General features: G+C 30.3%; 9 protein-coding genes across 9 annotated transcripts; 5 read left to right on the top strand and 4 right to left on the bottom strand.

Moving 5' to 3' along the window:
• Positions 1 to 824: 824 nt before the first annotated feature.
• Positions 825 to 1754, top strand: EIN_340710 (hypothetical protein; the record flags this gene model as incomplete). The annotated part of the gene is made up of 1 exon (XM_004261456.1): positions 825 to 1754. The coding sequence occupies one exon, from the start codon at positions 825 to 827 to the stop codon at positions 1752 to 1754; it is 930 nt and encodes a 309-aa protein (XP_004261504.1).
• A 1510-nt stretch (positions 1755 to 3264) lies between these two features.
• Positions 3265 to 3837, top strand: EIN_340700 (hypothetical protein; the record flags this gene model as incomplete). Its single annotated transcript, XM_004261455.1, has 1 exon — positions 3265 to 3837. One exon carries the CDS (start codon positions 3265 to 3267, stop codon positions 3835 to 3837), a length of 573 nt encoding a protein of 190 aa, XP_004261503.1.
• A 1469-nt stretch (positions 3838 to 5306) lies between these two features.
• On the top strand, positions 5307 to 6881 carry EIN_340690 (hypothetical protein; the record flags this gene model as incomplete). The annotated part of the gene is made up of 1 exon (XM_004261454.1): positions 5307 to 6881. The coding sequence occupies one exon, from the start codon at positions 5307 to 5309 to the stop codon at positions 6879 to 6881; it is 1575 nt and encodes a 524-aa protein (XP_004261502.1).
• Positions 6882 to 7252: 371 nt separating this feature from the next.
• Positions 7253 to 8509, top strand: EIN_340680 (hypothetical protein; the record flags this gene model as incomplete). The annotated part of the gene is made up of 1 exon (XM_004261453.1): positions 7253 to 8509. The coding sequence occupies one exon, from the start codon at positions 7253 to 7255 to the stop codon at positions 8507 to 8509; it is 1257 nt and encodes a 418-aa protein (XP_004261501.1).
• Positions 8510 to 9068: 559 nt separating this feature from the next.
• On the bottom strand, positions 9069 to 9491 carry EIN_340670 (hypothetical protein; the record flags this gene model as incomplete). The annotated part of the gene is made up of 1 exon (XM_004261452.1): positions 9069 to 9491. The coding sequence occupies one exon, from the start codon at positions 9489 to 9491 to the stop codon at positions 9069 to 9071; it is 423 nt and encodes a 140-aa protein (XP_004261500.1).
• Positions 9492 to 13031: 3540 nt separating this feature from the next.
• On the bottom strand, positions 13032 to 14512 carry EIN_340660 (glucosidase II beta subunit, putative; the record flags this gene model as incomplete). Its single annotated transcript, XM_004261451.1, has 2 exons — positions 13032 to 13290; positions 13554 to 14512. The coding sequence occupies 2 exons, from the start codon at positions 14510 to 14512 to the stop codon at positions 13032 to 13034; spliced, it is 1218 nt and encodes a 405-aa protein (XP_004261499.1).
• A 261-nt stretch (positions 14513 to 14773) lies between these two features.
• On the bottom strand, positions 14774 to 19292 carry EIN_340650 (hypothetical protein; the record flags this gene model as incomplete). The annotated part of the gene is made up of 2 exons (XM_004261450.1): positions 14774 to 15371; positions 15610 to 19292. 2 exons carry the CDS (start codon positions 19290 to 19292, stop codon positions 14774 to 14776), a joined length of 4281 nt encoding a protein of 1426 aa, XP_004261498.1.
• A 447-nt stretch (positions 19293 to 19739) lies between these two features.
• On the bottom strand, positions 19740 to 20267 carry EIN_340640 (AP-1 complex subunit sigma-1A, putative; the record flags this gene model as incomplete). Its single annotated transcript, XM_004261449.1, has 2 exons — positions 19740 to 20007; positions 20086 to 20267. The coding sequence occupies 2 exons, from the start codon at positions 20265 to 20267 to the stop codon at positions 19740 to 19742; spliced, it is 450 nt and encodes a 149-aa protein (XP_004261497.1).
• Positions 20268 to 21091: 824 nt separating this feature from the next.
• EIN_340630 (hypothetical protein) lies at positions 21092 to 21640 on the top strand (the record flags this gene model as incomplete). Its single annotated transcript, XM_004261448.1, has 1 exon — positions 21092 to 21640. One exon carries the CDS (start codon positions 21092 to 21094, stop codon positions 21638 to 21640), a length of 549 nt encoding a protein of 182 aa, XP_004261496.1.
• Positions 21641 to 23986: the final 2346 nt, after the last annotated feature.

The raw sequence follows: 23986 nt of genomic DNA, 5'->3' as shown, positions 1-23986 counted from the left end.
ACTGCAGAACTGCAATTCAATGTTTGAGTCTGCCAATCGTGGTGTTCTTTTTGATTATGATTTGTCTCGTTGTTTTTTATTAATTATTTAACTAAATAGAAGTTGTTTGTTGTCAAATTCTCGTGTTGCATTTGTCATCTCACACACAAAAATCCGCCCAACCGCTGTTTACAATAACAGCACCACTCTCTGTTGTTATACGCGATGTTTGAGCGTAAAAAATCAAATTTGTCAATTTGTCTAAGTTCGTTTAAATTGAAAAAACAAAGATTTCAAGTGAAAAAAATAATTTTAAAAAACAAAACCAAATAACAAAAAAATAAACTATTTTTGTCGATAAATAAGGTTTTTGGAATAAATAAGGTTTCCAGACTGACTTTAGTAATTATATATAATGATTATAATATTATTAATATATAATAATATTATATTTTATATTGATATAATATAATAACTTATTGATATTTTAATTGTAAAATATTAATATCAGAATAATAATATTTTGAAATAAGAAAAAAACTACCCAATTATAATATAATGGAATAATGAATAACCATATAATATGTAAATTACAATGATATTTAAAATCAATAACATAACAATAATTCAGTTTAATTTATATCAACTGACCAAAATTTGTTGAATAAAAAGTGTTCTTTAGTTTACACGTTGTTCTTTCGAAAAAAGTACAACCCATTTTTTAACTATAAAAATAGAACGCGACCTAATTTTTTTAATACCAATAGAAAACAAAAAACAATTCTAAAGACTCGAAGGAAAACAATATTTGCACACTGAACAAAAAAGTATAAAAGCCCCATTGAATGAGTTCTACTCCTCAAATATTTTGTCAGTTTCGCAAGACGAAGGACGTTTCTAAAAACACGGACTGCACTTTATTCTTATTGTTTCCAACCATCGAAGTCCGTGTGAAAGATAAAGTGAAGTTAGTGATTAACACGACTGAGTCTGTGTTAGACCGGAATGGAGAATTAGTGAACGTTAATGTTTCAGAAAATACACAAGAGCACGCATTCCAGATTAACACAGAGAAGGAAAAGGTCGTCTTTTCATTCCAAGACGCCGAGGAGTTTGTCACTGCGTTGATTCAAATTGGTCTCAAAATGGACTTTGTAGGGACGTATGGGTATCCATTACGTCTTGCCATATTAAAGAGTGGGTGGCGCTATCCAATCCCCATTTTTAGGACTATTCAGTACTTGAAATATAACAAGGCGCACTTGGAAGTCGGCATTTTCAGACTCTCTAGTGAGAAGGAAAAGATCGAGAAGTTCCATCAGATATTAAACGACGACAAAGACAGCGCTAAAATTGATTTCGAAGACGTGTATGTGGCTTCTAATGTCTTAAAAGACTATTTTAGATCATTGGACGAGCCAGTCATACCTTTTAAGTTTTATAATCAATTCAAAAAGTGCGGGGAGATAGTCAATGAGAAGGAGAAGTGTGTTAATGAGATCAAAAAGGTCATTTTTCAACTTCCTATCATTAATCAAAACTGTTTGTGGTATTTGATGGAATACCTCAATATCGTCGTCTTGAACTCAAAAGTGAATAAGATGACACCTAATAACTTGGCAAGAATATTCGTCCAGAACATATTAAAACCAAGCAAAATAGACCAATTACAATACGTGAGTGACTTGAATTACTTGACAGACGCAGTCGAGGCAATGATCGTTAATTTCAAAAATGTGTTTAAGGATATTAAAGAAGAAATTGATAGGAAATAATATGATCCATTTTTTATATTTTTTATTTACTATTTACAATAATAGTTGTGTTATTTATAGAAGTTAGACAACACATTTTCATTATTAGATGGTCTCATGATAAGTTTTATTATTTTTTAATTGGACACTTATTTGAATTAATAAAAAAATTAATGATAATTGTCAATAAAATTCTCGATATAATTAATGTTATTTTTTCTTCTTTTACCCGATTGATAATCATTTGTCTCTTTGTTATCTTTTTAACAATCAAGAAAGGAAGAAAAATCTCAACAATGGTATATATGTAATACTTGCTATAATATTCAAAGTTATTTGACTACAGATTTCTTAGAAGTAATTGATTATATTGTTATTTATATAAACAATTTTTTTCAATATCATAACTGTATTATAAGAGAAGTAATACTTAATGTATGTATATGAAAAAACAATATTTTTTATTATTCTTTACTTGGGCATATGTTGGCTAGTTGAAAAATATTATTAAGTTATTAATTATAATTGATTGTACAAACCTTTTGGACAGTTTAACTTTATAATACTCTTATTTTTTACAACAAACAAACTTCGTTTTTTAACACACCACTTCAATTCTATTGTTTTAATATAAACTATTTATTATTTAATTATTATTATATAATAAACTATTTCATGTTTTTGATATTCGTTCTATGTTAAACAGACTCACTTAGAATCTTCACATACAAATTATTCTTCAAACATTTTCTATGGAATTCATTTAAAATATTAATATTTAAAACATTTTTATACACTTTTCAAAACAAAAATGTTCTAAAAAATTTGAATTGTTGAATACAAACAATTTGAAAAAAGTCCTTGTCAACAACAAAGTGAATTCCAATACTTGTTTTTTTTTCAAAAGCAATCTTAAGTTTTGTATTGACAAAATACTCTCTTGTTTAAAATAAATAACAAATCATGTTAACATTCATTTATACAATTATCCATTGATATTATTTTTTCTTTGTGTTTTTAAATAATATATTTAAATAATTTTTAATTAATGTTCTTCTTGTTAACGAACAAATGAACTTAAAAAGATATTATCTATTTTTTCTTGACATAAAAAGTGCCAGTCAAGACGGTTATTTTGATTATTCAACTTCAGAGTAATTTTAGTTGTTTTGGTATAAGGTGTTTATTATTGTTTATAAATTGTTGTTTTTTATCTTCATATGACAAAATTTGCTTTTCTTTCTCACTCTTTTGAAATATGAAAAATTTCAATATAAAAATGTCCAATAGAAGTTATTTTTAAACACTAAAACACCGAAAAGTTTGTCAAACCTCTACAAGTAAAATGCAAAAATACTTTCATAAAATTTCAACCAATTTTCAACACTTTACTAATAAAATAATTTATTCTATAATTCGAGAATGGACAATTATGTTGCCAATTATAAAAATAACAAAACTTCCAAATTATTAAAGTAACCAAAAAACGATTCCTATTTTTCAACTGAAATTAAACATTCTCTAATTGTCCATGTCAAAACCTCATATAACTCATTGTGATTTTCGTCAATACAAAGACTTGACAAATCAACTTGTTATGGAAGAGTCTGTTTTTATTGCTTTAATAAATCGGCATGCAGATGTACTCATTAAGCGTCGGAGTGTGAAAAGTTCTGTCACTCTTCCTTTTTTATGTATTGCACAAATCACATTTTCAATGAACGATTCCATACTCTTTTCTCAATTGATTGAAGACAAAATTGGGTGTATAAAATCACTTGAAATGAGTCAAGGTGTTAAAGAAAGTACTGCAAACGAACGTTTGAAAAAAAATCGATTGAAACAAACAAACTTCCTTTTAAACGACATTTTGAGTGAAATTGGGTACTTCAACAGAACTAAATTTGAAAAACGGAAAACTGGTGGGCTTGTCTTAGAATTTATAGACTCAATTGAGTGTGTCAATGGTGACTTTTTCGACGGCGACGATATTGCTTTCTATGGAAAAAGAATTAACAACTTTTTGGAAAAGGCTATAAACGAAAAGCCAAGTGTGCTTTTTGAAAAGGATAATCAACAACTCCAAAACCTCATTGGAAAATAAGCGCATAGTAATTGTAAGTATTTCTTTGTTTGTTGTTCATTATTACAATTAATGAGGATTAAACACTCAAACCTATTGATTAACTAAAATATCGTTTTAAAAACAAAGTTAATGTTTGATTTTTTTATAAATTTTTATTATATTTTTATTATATTTTTATTACTTTTTATTAATATTATTTCAACAATTATTTTTTATAAAATAATAAAATTAATTATTGTAATTTTTTGAAAAATAATACACATGTGATAAGTTAAATGAAAAACATTATTATTTCAAATGACAAATTCTATACATATAGTTCTTCAATTAATATGTGACAAAATTTTTTTATATAGAAATATGAAAATATCAAATCAAAATTTGAATTTTTATTTTTGGTAAACATTTTTTTTCCAATTACAGATACCCGAAAAATAGTCCGGCACAGAAAAAACAACCGGCAAACCATAAATTTATAGTAAATTATTGTTTTTTGTTTTTTGTCCTTTTTTTTAAATGTTACATTGAAAAAACTATTTAATAGTTTTTAGAAACCATTTTTATAGTTTGCCGGTCGGTTTTTCAGGTATCTGTATTTCAAAAATGTAAAGCGATAGAAATGTGCTAATTTAAGTAATATAATTACTTTTTGTCATTTGAATTGCATTAGTAACATTTTAATTATAGGTAATTAAAAAAATTACAAATTATATAATTTTTTATTAATAACTATAACAAACTTATTGCTTTGATGTTTGTCTTGTTAATAAAGACTGACTTCAGCTTTTACAAAATAAAAATACAGATAAAGCATTCAATGAGTCTTGAGTAAATTGAAGATTAATTGATGTAAAAATACGGGTTTAAATTTTTATATATTTTCTAAAAAATATTATAAATAAAAGTTTGTAGCAAACTGATTTCATGTTGAAAAATAAATCTACCATTTTAAAAATTCAGAAACCATTTAATTATTTTATCAGTAAAATATAATAATAATTATATTATAATAATAATATCATAACATGTATTCTGATTATTTTTTTTCCTTTTGATAATTCTTTGAAATTTTTACAACATAGTTTTTTTAATTTAAAAAAAATGTAATATAAATGTATCATATATTATAATTAAATGTATTATATTCATTTTTGGTTATTTTTTGTGAATAAAAAATTCGATTTTTGATTAAAACTATAAATTATTAATAAAAACAATTATAAAATTTAATTTATTTTTTATAATAAAAAACCAAAAATTTCTTCGATAAATTGTTTTGAATAAGAATTTGCAGTCTATATTTTCAATAATTTCTTAAATATTTTCTGTTTTTTAGTTCAAGAATAATTACGTAATAAACTGGATAAGTTCAAATGTAATATACTTTAAAATGTTTATTTTTCCTTTTGAAAATTCAGTAGAACCCATTTCATTTTACAACGACAAAATCCGAATATAAGGATTTCACATATCAAAATAATCAGTTGATGTTTTATCTATTCTTTTTAATTGCCACACTCAGTGCAGACTTTTGTGACTTTAATAATGATGGACACTTTTATGAAGGAACTGGAGCGTGTCCCGAGACTCAAGGTGTTACTTACAGTTATAGACATATACAAATAGACAATATCCCATATGAGACCATCACACTTGAGGATGTCGATTCTTTTGTAGACTTTGGTTCGAGCACTTCTGAATGTACTGCAAAGACAATTATAGTCAAAAGATCAAAAGGATTTTCGAATGTGAAATACTACTTTTTTAAAGGGACTTTTGAAATCCAATTACAAGGAAACTTTACAAAAAAAGTAGCACTTGGAAATGATGTTGACGACCTAATTTTCCATATTGGAGATTCCAAAATATCTTTCACAAATTCCGAAGATCTCAAATATGTTGTGTTGTATAAAAACGCTCCATCCCAAAGTGCAAACACTATTGGATTTACTGGGAAGTTCCAAGTGAAAAACACAGAGACCTTTGATAACATGTGCGACGTGACTTACTCAGGAAATGATTTAGAGTTGATCAACACAAACGAGTTTGAACAAAAGATGTGTGGAGAAGTGAATTATTATATCAAATGTAAAGGTGCGACATCATCGCAGATCACATGTGACACCAACAAAATCAACATGGATTTAGCAATCAATTCGACAACTTCTTTCACTTTATATGGTTATATCGGTAAAGTGTTTGTAACAACTTCTACCGCTCCATACATCAAAATTGTTACAACTACAAGTGGTGATGATGTGAAGATCTCTGCACTTGAAAATGCATACACTTTGATAGTTTTAACTAGTGACAATGGTAAAGTGACTGCAACTAACATAACAAGTGGCGACATTCAATTTACAAACAACAATAAAATGGTTCTTTCAACAAGCGCAGACATTAAATTGATACAAGCCGAAAGCGTCGAGGTCACAATTAAGGCGACAAATGGGAAGATGTGTAGTGTAGTGGACAGCACACTAACAGTGGGTTCTACTGGTGATTGCGCGACGGTGAAATATGACAACGGATTCACATGCGTTGCTGACGAACCTTCAGAAACACCAAGCGAGTCTTCGGAACAAAGTTTGTCTTCTTCTACTGTAATTTCATCGGGCTCTCCAAGTCCCTCTTCAGACGAACAAAGTGACGCCAGTCGTCAATCAACTGATTCGAACAATTCAAGTGATGAAGAGTCAAGTAGTCAGAGTGGTGAAGACAGTAGTTCATCACAAAGCACAAGTTCGGATGGAAGTGAGTCAGTGTCGTCTTCAAACAGTCAAGAGAGTTCTAATGATTTAGATAATAGTTCAGTTACTAGTAATAATAGTAACGAGAGTAAGTCGAGTGGAGACTCAAGTGAGGAGAGTGAATATTCTAATAACACATCAAGTGACAATATAGAGTCTTCAGACAATACACATAATGGGTTGAGTGGTGGTGCTATAACTGGAATAGTTTTGACTGTGTTAATATTGGTCATATTGATTATAGTGGTCTCTGGTCTTCTAGTCTATTTCTTGCTCATCAAAAAGAAAAAATCGGAATTTAATCAGTTTTAAGTAGTTTTCAATTCTTTTTTACTATCCAAAAATAATAGAAAATTATTAAATTGTTATATCAAAAAAAAGAGCGAAATTATCAAATAAAATTTATTTGAATATTTTAAAAAAAAATTGATATAAATATGTAAATGATTTTTTTTAATAAACAAAAAAAAATGAAACTATTAATTATGATTAATTGTATTATAAATATTGATACAATAAAATTGATAAACACCATATCAAACACTTTCATATGCTTCTAGACTTTTAAAAAAATTTTCTAGAATTTAATAGTTAAGAGTTAACAAATAATAGTTTAATTCAATTTTTGCCACATCATTTGATTCGTCGAATGAAACCCAAGACCGTCTCAACTTAAAAAATGAATGTCGGAACAAGAATGGATTGGACCACTGTCGGACTGTGACTTAATTAAAGAGCAAAGCCAAAAGCTTAACACGACAGTCAACGGTCTGACAGTAGATTGTGGCTATTATATGGATTATCTAAATACTATTAAGACTACGGTATTAGGGTTAAATACAGATAACGTCCAGCCAAATTTAACCACATTAGAACAAATTTTTGAAATTACAGACGAGGCGTTGCAAAGGAAAAAAATGATCGAAACACAAATGCTCCAAGCAATAACTCTTTCTGCTAATATTACAAAAACAGTGAAACACTTGAACGACTTATTGAAGTCCAAAGACGACTTTTTGGGGGTCCACGACTTCGAGAAGATTAAAAGTGCGTTATCAAGAAATGAAGAAGAACGAGTCAAAGTTGCGTTGGCGGACTATGACAAACAAAAAGAGGCGATTGAAGCGGAGTACCAAAGAAAACAAAAAGAAGAGGAAGAAAAAGCGAATAATTCTCTTCAAGAATTGGTGACCAAATTTACACAAGAAAAAAACAATTTGAGTCGTGCAAAGGCCACTGAACTCCAAAAACTCGAAGAATCAAAAATTCTGCTGTTTTCTCAAATTGAAGAACAAAAGCGACTGGTCGGCCTTCGAAAAAAAGAAATTCAAAACGACATCGACACTAAAATGAATTACGTGAATACACTCGACCCGAGTTCGATCATCATCAATACCCATTTGGACGAGTTGTTCCATCACAAAGATATTGCTGATCTTGCAAACAGTATTGCTATGAAGGAAAAGTATACATTCACATTACTGGCAGACACCGGGAGAAGTGTGGACCCAACTCAGATCTTAGACATCCCACAGATCTTATTAAAAAAGTCGAATCTTTTATTTATCGTCGTCGACACTTCAGGATCTATTTTTGGAGGGTTTTTAGGCGTCAAAATCACCGATTGGGTAGTCATGATCAATACAAATAAAGCTTTTCTGTTCACTCTCACTGCAAAAAAGAAGAAACAAATCGAAATCTTCAGAACAAAAAATAACCAAACACAAAATTTTGTCGCATTCAAAAAAGAGGGCGGAATCCTCTTCGCATTCGGGTACGACTCCTTCTTCCCAAAAACAGACTTGGCCATCATGAAACAAATTGATGCGTCACGGTCGTTCTCGTGTCAGACGATGTTCGACTACCACAACAAAAGTAATGCACTCTGTGGGGAACAATATTTTAACTACAAAAGACTTTATATTTATCAAGTCAGTTAAAATTTATGAATGTTGTTAGCCGTTGTTTCATATGGTTTTCTTTTTAATTTTATAATAATAATAATAATAATAATAATAATAATATTCGTCAAATTTAAAATCTAAGAGTTCGAGTCGTTTGATGAATCAAAATCTTAAATGTTTGATATATTAAAATATCTTAGATATTTATATTATCATTATATAAGAAATTTGACTAAGATTTTGTTTGAAAATAAAAAACAATCTCTAACAGGTATTCAGAAGTAAACTAACAGTTCATGACAGTTAATAGGCTCCTATAACCAGTTCACAATGACTGGTTATACTAACATTGTGAACCCATTCAAATATTAAAGTTACTTGTAAGTAAAAATATTATTACTCCCAATCTAAGAGCTTATAGTAATTTATAATAAAAAAGCTAAAAAGAATAATTTAAAATCGCACCATTCATTATAAGATGGATAATAGACATTGTATATATAGTATATAAACAAATAGAAGATTATCAAGAACAAGTATCAAGTTTCTATGTAAAATTGATTGAACAAATCAATTAAAAATGTATTACAAATTCTTACTCGAAGGGAGTTGGAAGGTTCTCTAATTCCTTCTTCACATCATTTGAGTTGTCTTCGGAGACATAGCCAGACCCATCTTCAAAGAGATCCTTTGCATCTAAAGTGACTTCTTTGACGTTGCCATTCTTTTCCATCCTCTTTTTTACAATCGCATCGAACTCGATCCCAAGCTGTGTGATCGCCTCATAATCAAAGTGCTCGTCAAAGCTTTCTACAGTGATACATTTGTGATACGAATTCTCTTTCTTTGTCTTCGGGAAAATCAGCTTGTAGCCCTCTTTCAACACCAAATACAACAACGCGTTGGTCTGCTTATTCTCACATGTACGTTGTTCACTGCGTTTTGTGGTGATTTCTTCTTCGGTATTCTCAGTGGTCTCGCTCTCTGACATGACGTCTCTTTCCAGTTTCGTGATCATCCTTGTCACTTTTTTTCTTGACTTTTTCTCTTTTAAATTATCGTTTAAAAAATCACTTTTTACTAGAAGTTTATTATATATTACTACAAATTTTACTATTTTTATAATGGACGTTTTAGTTCCTAAAAAATAATGGTATATCGGCCGTTTTATTAAGAAAGTATCGGGAAAAAAATAAATTGGACAATTTTTTTATTAACTTATTAAGATGTAAATTTTTATATGTTTTTTACTATATAAGTATAGCTATTAAAAAGCACTAAAACTTCCACACATATTAAATTAAAGGAGATTGAGGAATAATTAAAAGTTCTCAATAATTATAAAATAGAATCGTTTGAGTTTTGTTTTCAAAAATAAATGTTATTTATCAAAAACTGATAAAATAATTAATATGATAATAAATTTTCCTTATATCAAATAACTATAAAAAATTTTTATATTTTATTATATTCAAAAACAAAAACAAAATAAAACCAGTTTATAATAATTTAATTTATCTTTTTCTTAATAAATTTTTTTCTAAAAAATGAATTAATAATTAATTAAAAAATATAATAAATATGTTAATTAAATTTACTATCAAAAATAAATAATTAAAAAACCAAAATATTTTATAATTTATGGCTATTAACTCACCTCTCACTTTTAAAACTCACTTGTCAAATAATGACTCACTACTTCGCTTTTGACTCACTTTTATAAAAGTAACTCACTTAAAAAATAATTTACTATTTTAATGGTTTTTTAAATAATAAAATAAAATTTCTTCAAAATAATAAAATATAGTTTTAATTTAAATTACTATATAAGTATCCACTCAATCAAAAACTTGACCATTTGGGCAAATTTGCCATTAATCAAAATAATTCATATCTGGATTGTGATGAAAAAACAAAAATAAATAACAAAAACAAATAACATTTTGACTTACTTAAATTATTTTTGTTATTAAATTAAAGTTTTTATAAATGAAAAAAAATATAAACAAATCGATTAATTGTTTTAAAAACAATACTCATTACGTTAAATAATTATATAGTTGTCAACACGAAAGATATCGCCATACAAATTCAACGAAGTGAATGTGTTGTTACACATTTGAATTAATTATATTACATTTTTAAAAAATGTATTATTTTTTGTTTTGAACAATCAATAAAAATACAATAAATAATAAATGAGTTTTGTATTAAAGATATTTGAATTAAACAAACAATATTTTAAAGTAAAAACATTGAATAATATAAAACCAAAATGATAAAAATGTTTTTCGTCATCAAGAACAATTACATACGTTTGTCATAACCCAAACAACTGGTTTAATTGTTTATTAATTACAACAATACATACAATAAAACTACGAATAACAAAGACACATTATCAATAAAGTACACTTTAACTACAAACACAACTTAATATATAAAAATTTAATCATGTAAAATGTTAAGATGTCGGAATAATAACTTATTAGAGTATATGATGAACACGACATTAAACAGCCGAGTAATGTTTATAACCAAAATATCATGTAAATTTTAACAACAACACAAACAATGAAAATAATTAATTAGGTTGTATTGATTAATTTCTATGATGAAATTATTTTAATTACGTTAATTATTAAAAATGTGATTTAAAAAATGAAGTCGATTAACATATGTATAGTTTTACACATTTAAAGTTGTCTCTAAGTTGTATACCTTTTAATTAATTGAAAAAACAAAGTTAGTGCATTACAAAACCTTTGAATGTGTAAATAAAGATAAACATTTGTGTTAATTTTTTTATTGATATTTTTTTTGATAAAATATTAAGAGATAAATAATTTAATTTCTGATTGGAGCTTATGTTTAATAATTGTGACATTTCGTTTGTTCAATGAAAAATCTTTAAGAATTTGTCGTAGTTTATTACTTTTTTTTAATTTTAGTCATTGCGTCGTTATTCACAAATATAATACAGCAACTTATGTTAACAATTATAGACAAGTGTTATTTATTGTTTTATTTTTACTTGCTTATCATAATATTTTTTTTCATCTTACAACACACAAAATGAAACCATTGTATTTCTTTAACATCACAACAATTATCAAAGTAAAATAAAAACAAATTTAATTATTACTTGTTGACGATTTTATAAAAATAATTCATAAAAAATTACTGTTTACTTTCACACTTTTATGAAAAATATAATACAATTTAAATAAAACATTAAAACTTTTAAACATGTAACTTCATACTAACAACGAAAATGATTCCACCAAATTAAATAATATGTATCTGTTTGGGCATAATAGTATTTTGGATAAAAATATAAACACATATATATATTAAATATATTAAATTTGTTGCCCAATAGTTTATAACAAAATTGTACAACAACTCAAAATGATTTAATTTGAATTGATAAATGTAAATTTTGTCAAATTTTTAATATTGTTGTTTTGGATACTATTTGTACCAAATAAATTTTTTCTTTACCATTTATTTTATTTTCTTTTTTCGAGTATTATAAATATAGTTAATTATGGTTTATTTTTTAAATAAATTTTACAAACTTTATATAGTTGTTGAACTATGGATATACTAAACATAGTTTTTTTTGATGAGTATAGTTTGTTTTATTGTAAAAGGACGAATATTTAATTTTGAATAGTTAAAGTGAGTTACTTTATGCCAAGGTGAGTTAATAGCCATTATATATTATTAATTTTGAGTTTAAACAATTAATTTATTATTAACATTATTACAAAAACAATAGTAAATAATATATTATTTAATATATTATTTAAAATAATGTGAGTATGTTTTTTTATTAAAAAAGTTTGTTTCGAAAAATGCATTTGCCGGGACTCGAACCCGGATCTCCACCTTGGAAGGGTGGAATTCTGCCCTTAGACCACAAATGCTTATCCAAAATTTCTTATTATAATACATATTTAAATAACTCAAGAACCATATGACTCTAATACAATGAATAATCTTAAATGATACAAAAGGAGATGAAGTGCTACTCCCGACGATACAATTTTAATTCAGTATTCAATTAAATTTGAAGTAAATCCACGCTAAGTTCAAAAAGAAAACCAAGATATGATAAATTGGCAAGAAGTAAGCGATCACCAGTGTATAGTAATAGACATACCCCAAGTTTTGTACAAACGAGTTCTCCGGGTTCTCTTCAAAGGTCAACAATGAGTGGATAGTCATCACCACAATGACAATGACAACAACCAACATCCCAATTGCTCCATAAAAAAATTTGTCGCGCGTTACCCTCATGCTCTCCGTCGTGAGTTCAGGGATGTTTTTATAAAAGAAGTTTAAGAAGGGGTATTTGTCTTGTAATCCCTTTAATATTCGATATGTCTTCGGGTCGTATTTATTCACTCGAACACCCTCTCCTTCTTCCATTCTCTTTGTGGTCTTCTCAGTTGAAAATGCTTTACTATTTATTAATACTAAATTTAACTATACGTAGAGCTAATGGTAGACTTCTTCGTCTTGATAGAAAGAACACCACTAACAAAGCAAATTATATCTTGCGATCTCGAACGGCTTCAAGTTTGCTCTTCTTTGATACCAAATCTGTCAAAGACTCTTCTGTGCATGCACACGGCGTATTAATCACTATTTTGTATTTGCAAGTCTCAGGCTCCTCAGCGCTAATAATCTCAGGCTTCGCTCCACACCTTTTGCTCACAGTCGCACTTCGAATGATTTCAAGGGTTCCAACTTTGCAGATATCCCCATTGATATACACGTCTCCTTCTTCTGTTGTTCTGTCATAGCTTCTACTAGTTAGTTACTATAATAATAATAATAATAATAATAATAATAATAATAATAATAATAATAATAATAATAATAATAATAATAATAACTAAATAATGGTAAATACTAGTTAATAATTATGTTAATAATTATATTAATAATTATATTAATAATTATATTAATAACTAACTAGTATTTACTAGTAAGTAACTATAATAACAAGTAAATACTTGTTATGTGACACATACCTCTTTCTAATTAACACATAACAAAGAAAACAAACCCGATATTGATGTTCCCATTCTGTGTGACATTAAATCCGTAGTAGAGTTTATATCTATTGTTTGTGAGTTCATTCATGAAGAAGAAATCGTCGCAGTAGTTCAGCGGGACTTTAGCCTTTTGTTTTTGTTCCACCTCCCAAAGAGTCTTCTCTGCCTTTTCGATTTCCGATTTCCTGTCACGCTGCTTCTTCTCTTTCTCCATCTTTTCTTTCTCTTTGGTTCTTTTGTCTTCTTCAAAGGTCTTCTTTTCTTCGTCGACTTTACTATGATACTCCTCGAGTCGAAGTTCCTCTTCAGTCTTTTCTTTCTCGGTCGTCTTGTTTGTCTCCAACTGATCTCCACTGTGTTCGATTTCCTCTTTCACGTCTTCTGTTTTGTTCTGTGTGTTGTTTTTCTCTAACACGTCTTTGTATTCGTCTTCCAATTGGTCCAACCGTTCCTCGTGCTGCGTCTTCGCATGTTCGATGTCCTCTTTGATCTTGTTAATTTCCTCGTCCAACGTCTCGACGACCTTCTCTTCCTTCATCCTTTCAATTTCAGTCTTCTTGTCATTAAGAGTCTGCTGAAGGTGTTCTCTCGTCTTTTTGCCTTCACTCTGGTAGTTCCTATTAAATTGTATGAACGACTCTATAGTCTTAATCTCCTTATCCACTTCATCTATGTGTCCTTGGGTCTCTTCTTTGCATCTGTTCGCACAAACACCTTGTGCCTCGTCAGATCCATCACAGCAGTCACATATCCCATCACCAACAAAACGAGAGTCAATCTCCTTTGATGTCGATCCGACGTTCTCGCACTTAAAGATAGTGCCCGGGCAGAATCCAGTTTGTCGTTCATCACTCCCATCAGGACAGTCACAATAATAGTCATTGACGTAAGAATCCGGAATCGTAAGATCAATCGTCTCGCACTTAAAACTCTGCGACAATGTGATTACACATACAAAGACAACTATCATCACTTTTTGAGTTGATCTCTTTTTTAAGTTATTCTTTTAATAACATTTCTATAATAAATAATTAAATTATTATTATTATATTTATATAAATATATATATTATAGTATTATTCAATTAAAATTTATAATTATATTATTATTATTATTACTATTATTATATAGTAATAATATCCGACCAATAGTATCTTACAAATACGTATTAACACGTTACACTCAATTTTCTTAAGGTTGCAACAGATCAAATCAATTCCACAGTAATTAATTAGACGATGACACAGCTCTGGTTAAGTAAGTCCATGTTTGCGTTAAAATTAAACTTTCGCATGACCTCACCGACGTCTGCATTTCGTCTCATGTAAAAGAGTATATAAGCGTTCTCATTGACAACGGCGTTTTCATGTATTTGGGAGACGGTTTTGTCATCGAATTTGAGCCATCTTCCATCTTGTGAAGTACACATTGCAGTATAATGTCCCGCCACAAGTGTCCCATTGTGATTGATGACGCCAAACAAATCGTAGACGTCATTTTCGTCACATTTGACTGAGGAATCCAAATACTTCTGAATGGAAAATCCTTTTAATGGGTATTTGACATCGGTCATTCTCTTCGACCAGCTCCCTGCAACTTCGGTGAATCTGTTCAGATGGACGATGAGATAAATCGGCAACGAATCAATGACTATCCGTTTCTTCGCCACTTGCATTGCTTTGCAATGTGGACAGAACCATCCGTTCTCTATCCCCAACTCTTCCGGCGATGTGAACAGTGCAAAACAGTCTTTGATGTCTATCGGAAGTCGTTCGATTTGGCGATTCCTTTCAACAGATGGGTCTCGTAACATGACATCTGCAATTGATCTGTGTGTTACTCTCTCTTCTACCTTCTTGTTTCATACTTAGACTATTGGTATTATATTACTAGTTAAAAAATACTAGTAATATAACAATAGTAAAATTAATAGTATCACTACTATTAATCATAATAAAAATACTATTTATGTATAATACCATATAATAATAGTATTAATACTAGTAATAAAAGTATGATAGAGAATACCATATAATGATAGTATTTATACTAGTAATGGAAACAAACTGGTCATATCTTATAGTGTTGTCCTTCTTCCAATCGATGCAGACGGTGAAAGTGAATTTACTGAAGTCGTACTTGTCTAATATGTCTTGTGTTAACTTACACCCGATACACCCCTTCTCCCACGAACACAAGTAACAGTTCTTCCCATCATAAGAGGTGACGTGTAAGTCGAACGGCAATTCCTCCTCTTTCATGTCTTCGACACAGAACGAGTCCAGTTGTGTAATCTGTGAAGTGTCTTCATTTCCTCTTTGTGGTACTTGAGAGGTAGTCTCGTCCCCTTTCTGTGTCTCTGTCTTCTCATTCACTTTTCTCATAGCCAGTCTCAAGTGCCTTAAGATGACCTTTTCGATATTCTTCACTGTCAAATCTTTATACGACAACGTCAAGAGGAACGGGACGGAGACGACTCGTCCAGTAAATTTGTGTACAAAGTAAACGGCGTTCTCCGAAGAGATTCTGTTGATGCAGTTGACTATAACAACACCGTCCGGATCTCTTTCATTGTCAGCATCGATCAACGGAGTGAGCGAGCTCGACGGTATCGTGACTTCCTCCATCTCCGTCCCAAACAAGTTCCCTGCGTTCTTCTTGACTCTTTTCGTCACTACAGAGTTGATGCACTTCTCTTGTGGATTAACTGTATTGACCCGTTCAACTTCAAACACTTTGACTGTCTTCGGTAACTCCCGCATCGACATCGAATCTTTCAAGATGTCTTTCACAACTCCCCCCGGCGCATCCGTGAAGACCAAATGTGTCGTCTGCACTCCGCTGAGTGTCGCTATCTGTGCTTTGACTTCTTTCAGTAACGTCTCTGGGGGAAGTCGTAAGGAGTATTTGATCGGTAACTGCCCATCCATGCCAACTACTATAAACTCGACGGTTCGATACATTTCGCTTGTCAATGGGATGCTCAGTGCGTTCGTCGGTTCAAAGTTGACTTTCTTTGTTTGGCAGACACTACAGCAGATTTCGTTCTTAAGCATTACTGTCGTCGTCTCACTAATTATAGACTCATTCACTTCAGTAAAGTCATTCCAGCTCTTCTCTTCATCCATTCGCTCTTTCAGACGTTCTTTAATGACTTCTTCTTTATTTGGAGGACTTTCTAAAGGACTTTGGAGAGGACGTTGATCGTCATTGGGTTGTTCCTTTAACACGCCTGCTACTAAGTCTTTCGCAATGATGTCCTCCGCCTCTTTAGCACCTGTTGAATCCTTCGATGATTTGTCTTTAAGTTCTTCGTTCGTTTTTGTCGTCGTATTCTCTGAGACTTGTGAGTGATTCTCATTCAACATCTTCTGATGTTCTGCGCTGTCTGCAACTCGCTGATTCTGTTGTTTCTCTCGTTGCAGTTGTTGTGAGTGCATTTCAATATAATTTGGGTTCCTCCGTCTATTCACCGAGTCGTGCAGATAGAGTAACATATAACACAAATACTCCATCGCGTCGTGCTGTTCTTTGTCATTGAATTTCGAAGTCGCGTTGATCATCGTTTCTCTATATTGACTCATCGAAATGACGGTCGGTTCTCGTGTCGGTTTCCACATTTTATACAGCAAATTAGAGAATCCAAGACCTACTGAATACAGAGGACCATTGATTAAGTCCTTCTTTACCTCATTCGACAAGAAATAGAGTGCAAAGAGTGGGGTGTGTGCCAAGACTTGTATCACTGAATTGATATAACACGTGTTGCCTTCGTTATAAAAGCCCACCTCTCCTCCAGAGACTCCAATCGGCGTTTCTGTATCCACATTTTGCGCTTCCAATTTCACACTGACCGACTGTAAACAGACAAAGTCGAGGTCTTTGAAGTACTCCTTTACTAGCATTCCTTCGCCTAATTGGACTATAAGAGGCGTCTTATTCGCGTCAAACATGAGTATTCTTGCCTTATTAAATGGCACTTTAAATCGAATGCACAGCGCTTTGTGTAATTCAACGAGACTTGCGTACTTCGAGATGACGATAAAATCGTTATACGCCGCATACGCATTTAAATTCCTTACTGGAATTGTCAGCGCCCCTTTCAAGTGCGAAAACGCTTGAAGTCTCAAAGGAAACAACTCGACTTTGACTTTGTTCTCTTCGTCTAAATACAGTCGTCTCTCTATGAACGCCCCTTCATGTTTGTACCACGTGTCAATCGCTGAAAACACTTCAGGGTGTAACGCAACAACATCACTCTCCTTCACTGACTCTTTTAAAGCCATCGGAATCTTCTCGTCGACTATCGAGGTGAAGTCAATCCGCCCTAAAGGCTCCCGCGTCTTCGAGTTTAACATGATCATCCACTTCGAAAACCAATTCGCAGGTATCACCACTACTCTCTCCCCCGCTCGCATCTTCGCTACATCATACATGTTGATATATATCTTAAACACCTGCGCCTCCGTCTCAATCTTTTTAGGTAACCCGCCGTGAAGAACAGACATCGCCTGACTCATCTGCTCGATCTCCATGTTAATCCCAGCATCTCCTTTCATCGAGTTCTCAAAGTCGGTGTATGCAAAGTACTCGCCCAACTTCGAAACAAGTCGCAGAATGAAGTCCTTGACAGATTCTTTCGCATCGGTGGGCTCTCTATCGTCTCCAATCGACTCTTTAATAGTCGACGAGAACGTACAAAACGCGTCGATGAATGGCATCACAAAGTTCAAGTCGACTGTCTTCTTTTGAAGTGTTTGAGTTACCTGTAATTCACTCTTTAAGTCACTTTTTAACTCAACTGAAGTGCCTATGACCGGGGGGTTGAGGACTTCTCGAATAAATTTGAATTTCTCGTCGGTCGTATCTTTGCACGTGAACGCCAGTGCTATGAAAAAAGTCTTGTAGTTGTCGTGTAACCCTTTTGTAGTGATCAATTGAGTTAAAGGAACCAAAATAGCCTTTTTAATAGTCGGCGAGAGTAACATCATAATTAAATCGACGGATACCCCTTTCTCAGAGAACTTCAAAGGACGTAATGCATAGTATATTTGCGTCAACTGTTTTATACTCCTCTCATTGAATTGACACACACTCTCCTCTGTCGAATAGCTCGAGACGATTGTCGTTGAGATCTTTGAGATCTTTGTCTCATTCTTATCTGCTGGTTTTCTGACGTTCCAGATGAGTAACAAGTCGTTGATAGTTCTCTCGGGGTCGATTAAAGGATGTCCCGCTCTTGGCATTTTCCCACCTTCGCAGATCCACGTGAAGATTTGGCAGTTCGTGTAGTGTGTGACTGTGAGTTGAGTAGTCAAATAGTTAATGATATCGGTGTCTGTACATCCCAAAGGGGATATTGTGATTCGAAAGTCATGTAAAATTTTGATGAGGTCGACGTTCGAGTTGGTCTCGACAGTCAAGTCGTAGAAGAACCGATTGATTTGGTCTTGGGACAGTTTCCGAGTACTTCCTAAGTACAAGTCCGTGATAAATACCGCTCGCGTGTGTCTTGGGGAGACCATGAAGATATATACTAACGCAACTACCATCTGAAATGGAATGTTCGTAGGAAACAAAGAGAAGATCCGTTGCGTGAAAGGCTTTGGAATCTGTCCAAAGAGGACATTTGAAAGGTACAAGTTGTTTATAGTCGTCATCGGAAATGTCGCTAGACACGTCTTAAGAACGTCTTTGTATGACGGGGACTGATACTCGTTATAAACGCGTGGCGTTTGGGTATTTCCCATCACTCTATCATTTCCAGTTGAGTACTTGACTTGTTAATTACTTATAGTTTTGGATGAGTAGTATCTCATACTATTCTTTCACACAGAAAAACTATTCAAAAAAGTCGAAAAAAAACTGAACAAACTGTTTCTTATATATATATTGTTCCGATTCGTTTCTGTCGTGATTGTCTCCACTTCATAAATTCTTTATTTATTGAATCATATTTTTTTAGTATTATATTAATTTATTCTATAAGTTACTATTTATATATAATCATGATAGTATACCTTACTAGACTTTGCTGCTCACAATTTGGACTGATTTTTGTGCAATAATGAACGTTATTATCTCTTTCATCTATAATTGTATATTTTATAATATTTATACTAATATATATATAGTACTTGTAATAGTAAAAAATATAGTAATTAGATGCTATTTTATAGTAAACTCAAACAAAAAAGTTATCTCTTAGCTAAGTCGGAACGATGGAGTTCGTCTTGTTGTTCGATTTCGTTCAACACGATTTGTGGGCCCGCCTCGATCAGTTCACCTGCATTAATAACTTCGTCCAAGACGACGTACGCGCGAGCGAAGTCGAAAATGATATCGATTTCCGAGACTGATCCGAAGTACTTGTCAAGGATTACAACGTATCTATGAATAGTTTCTAAAGCTAGAAGTTCGTTGTCCGTCTTGTCCACACACGTCACAAAGTACAAATTTGCGTATCTATTTATTAATTAAATGTACTATCAATTTATACTATTAATGGTGGTGATTTTTATTAATAATTTACTATTAAGAAACCTTCGATAAACCAAAGTGGAATCTCTCCACTCCGCAAAATTTGAGACGGTGGTGGTGCGTTTTAAGATCAAATTTGAAACTTCACGAATTATACGTTCACGTTCTTTTAATGAGTGAGAGGTGTACCATTTGTGAAGGCGAACTTTCCCTTGTCGATTCACTACGAGTAGAAATTTGATCATTTGCTTTTTAAGTTTTTGTTTGCAGAATTTCGAGTTGATTTCGTCTTTATACTCGTTAGTTATATTTTACTATTATAATATTAGTATTTTTACTATACTTCGGTATTATACTTTTTAGTATTTGTTATTATATGTTATTAAAATAATAGTAATAATAATTATAGTAAAATATATTATTAAAAATTGTAAAATAATTGAGAAGTAACCTAAATATCTTATAGTTAGTTAATTATATACCCTGTTAAGTAACTGAACTATAGTTGACTTACAAACTATATTTTAACTAATTTAAATATAATAAATATATGGTTTTATTAATTATCATTATATATTATAGTTAATTTAAATTATTTTATATAATTGTTATAATTATAATTAATAAAACCATATATTTATTATATTTAAATTAGTTAAAATATAGTTTGTAAGTCAACTATAGTTCAGTTACTTAACAGGGTATATGGTTAACTAACTATAAAATATTTAAGTTACTTTTCAAATGTGTAATATGTTCATTGTTTTTAGAATATTTTTATCAGTAAACTTATTTACTTTTTTAATAAATTTTTGATTAAAATAATTGTGTAATAAAAAATATTATATTTTAGTTAAAATATATTATTAATAAACAACAATATAAAAAATATATAATTTGAAAGTTAATTAATTAAAAAATATAACTTACTCAAAAAAATGATAAAAAAATAACTAAATATAATAATAACAAAATAAAAAAGAATAATACCCGATTATAACTTAAAAAGTGAAAAAAAAGAACTTAAAAATCAGATAAAAACGAAAAGACAAAAACTCTAAAAGCAGACATGACTAGCACGAATTTGAATTTCATCACTCTAAAAATCACGAATCCTCAATCTGGAGATTTTGTAGTCAATCATCCCGACACGGACACATTAAAAGATTTGATCCAATCAATTCGAGATGGGTTGAATGCTCGTGGGACCAAAATTGACAATTTTTGTGGGCCTTGCAAAGTCCCATTAACGACTCCCCTCAAAGACATGAAAATGGAAACATTAACTATAAATGTCGTTAATTCTCAGAAATATCAAAAAACAAAAGGAGTTGTCCCAAAAGAATTCGTCGAGAAAGAGCCAATCAAGACTGAGAAAAAGACAACTTCGAAAATCGAAACCACAACATTAAAAACAGCTACAAAGGTATCATGTCATAAATGTCGCCAAAAAAGAGATATCGTTTACTTATGTCCTAAGAATGAAAAACATAGGTTCTGCCCAAGATGTGTCAACGGTGAAGCTTTAAAGATTATGGAGAAGGATGGGTGCCCTGTCTGTCAGAACACTTGTCAGTGTTGCTTGTGTAAGAAAAGACCTTCTTCACACGTTGAGTGACTTGATTTCTGTTATTTCTCCTTTTTAATATATTTTATTATTATTATACTAATATTCATAACTTTTAATTTACTTATTATATTTTTACTATAATTTATTATTGTTTTATACTTAATTATGAGAATTAATAATAAAACTATATAGTATGACAAGTTTAAATTAAACCATAAATTGGGGTTAATTGGTAAAAATTATAGTTCAATTATAATAAAAATTAGAACTCTAACGTGAACTAATTAATTGCTTTTTTGGAATCAAGTTTATATAAAAAATTGAATAATAAAAAGCAAGACGAAAAACGAAACACGCTATATAAAAAATAAGAAAGATATGAAAAAGTAGAGATACAGTAGGAGGAAATAGAGGGATGCTAATCTAAAATTAAATTTATTTTGGTTTTTATAAATTTTATTGGTTAATTAGTATTAATAACCAATAGTAACGAGCATCCTTCTATTTCCTCTTACTGTAATTATAAACTATCACACAATCATGATCAACATTAACATTTTGATGTGATAACAAACAATATAATTAATTAAAATTTATCATATATAGTAATAATAACAGTTCAAATTCAATTCATTTATAAATACAGTCTGATTTCCCCAGAGTGTGTAATTATCGTTTTTTGTTGTTCTCTATTGTTTGAGCATTTCTTGAGAACAAACCCAGATAACAAGACTCGCTCTTTATCAAGTGGGTCCACGTTTTATTGGCCAAAATCAAACGGAAATTCTTAACAAATCCCACTCTTGAAAATTTTGGTTATATTTCGTTTCGTTGAATTCGTTTTTATGGATATTATTATTTGGTTAAGTTAAAAACAGTATTTTTCCATCACGATAGGAAATACTTCTAATTTAGCGTGTTTATAATAAAAATGAAGTAACACGAATGTTTCTGAATGAGGCGGTGTATGCTTTAAAGTGTTTGAACTCAACGAGACAAACACATTGAAATATACAAAACAATACTTAACATGTGTTTTGGTGTTATTTTTCATGATTCAAGTCTTACATAAAACAATGGAATTAATAATAATTTAAATATTATTCTATTTAACCATTTTATTTTTTTTTAATTTAACCCACTGTTTACTATTATTATTGGTTTTTAAACCATTGACGTGAACCATTTAAATAAAATTAGTCTAATTCAGGGCTGCAAACCTCAATTAAATAATCGTTTTTTGAAAAAGAAAAAATGGTATACCTTAGTGCTTCGCAGTTTGTGAACTGAAGTTTTTTTCTATTTTTTTTAAACTGAAAAAAACCACATTTAAGAATTTAATAATTTTTAATAGCTTTATCTCCACTTTTGGGATTAATTTATTCAAACAAAATTATTAAGAAACAAAATCATAAACTGTAAAACTGAATCAAGTTCGAAAAAAAAATAAATAAAAAAACCCCAAACTTTGAATTTTTTTGTTTTTTTTCAAAAATCCAAATTATGATCAAAAATGCATTTTTGTCAAATTTTGTAAAAATGGTTATTAAAGTAAACTGTGATAAAAACAAATAATATTAATCCAAAGTAAATAATGTTTTCAATTATTTACACAACAAAGTTATCAACACATTAAAACGTTCAAATAAATTAATAACGAACATACATAATTGTTAAGATACATGTATAGTTTATTATTATTTTAAGTTGAATGATGACTGTTAATGAGATTGTTATTTTCAAATATTGATTGTAACGTATGTGTTATAGATGTGACATTTTGTTTAAACGAAGAAAAGTCAAATATTATCAATTGTTACTTATTTCATTGTTTAACTACGTCAATGTTCATAATGATAATTTTGTAACTTATTGTTAATAATTACATATCAATGAGATATAACATACAATTAATAATTGTTTTATTTTTTAATATCACAACATACAACAATAAACACATGTATTTTGACAACATCAGAACATTTGTGATTAATTGAAATAAAAAGGTGTATTTATTATTTTTTTAAAAATAATTTATAAACAATAATTTATAAATAAATTTTTTGCTACTCTTTTGTTTTTAAAAACAGCCAGATCCATACAAACATGAGCGAGAACCCTCTTTTTGATGTAAAAAAATTTTCCGACCGTTTGGTCGTCGATAATAAAGATTTTAAAAAGGACAAGTGGTTCGATCCCTACCCCCGCCAAGGTAAAAAATTGTTCATTTTCAACTTAAGAAGTGGACGGGCGGAGTTCATCAACAGATTCAAGTCACGCTCACTCAATTTATCCAAGGTAGAGTTGATGATGGACAAAGGGAAGCTCAATGTTGCATCGTTCAGTTACCTTCCGTTTGTTGTGCTTCCATTTCTAGATGTAATATACCTAGAC

Source organism: Entamoeba invadens, assembly GCF_000330505.1.
Source record: "Entamoeba invadens IP1 unplaced genomic scaffold scaff_1105074726325, whole genome shotgun sequence".
Taxonomy (NCBI): Eukaryota; Evosea; order Mastigamoebida; family Endamoebidae; genus Entamoeba; species Entamoeba invadens.
The sequence above is the reverse complement of the archived record's forward strand: the minus strand, read 5'-3'. Positions and strand labels throughout refer to the sequence as shown.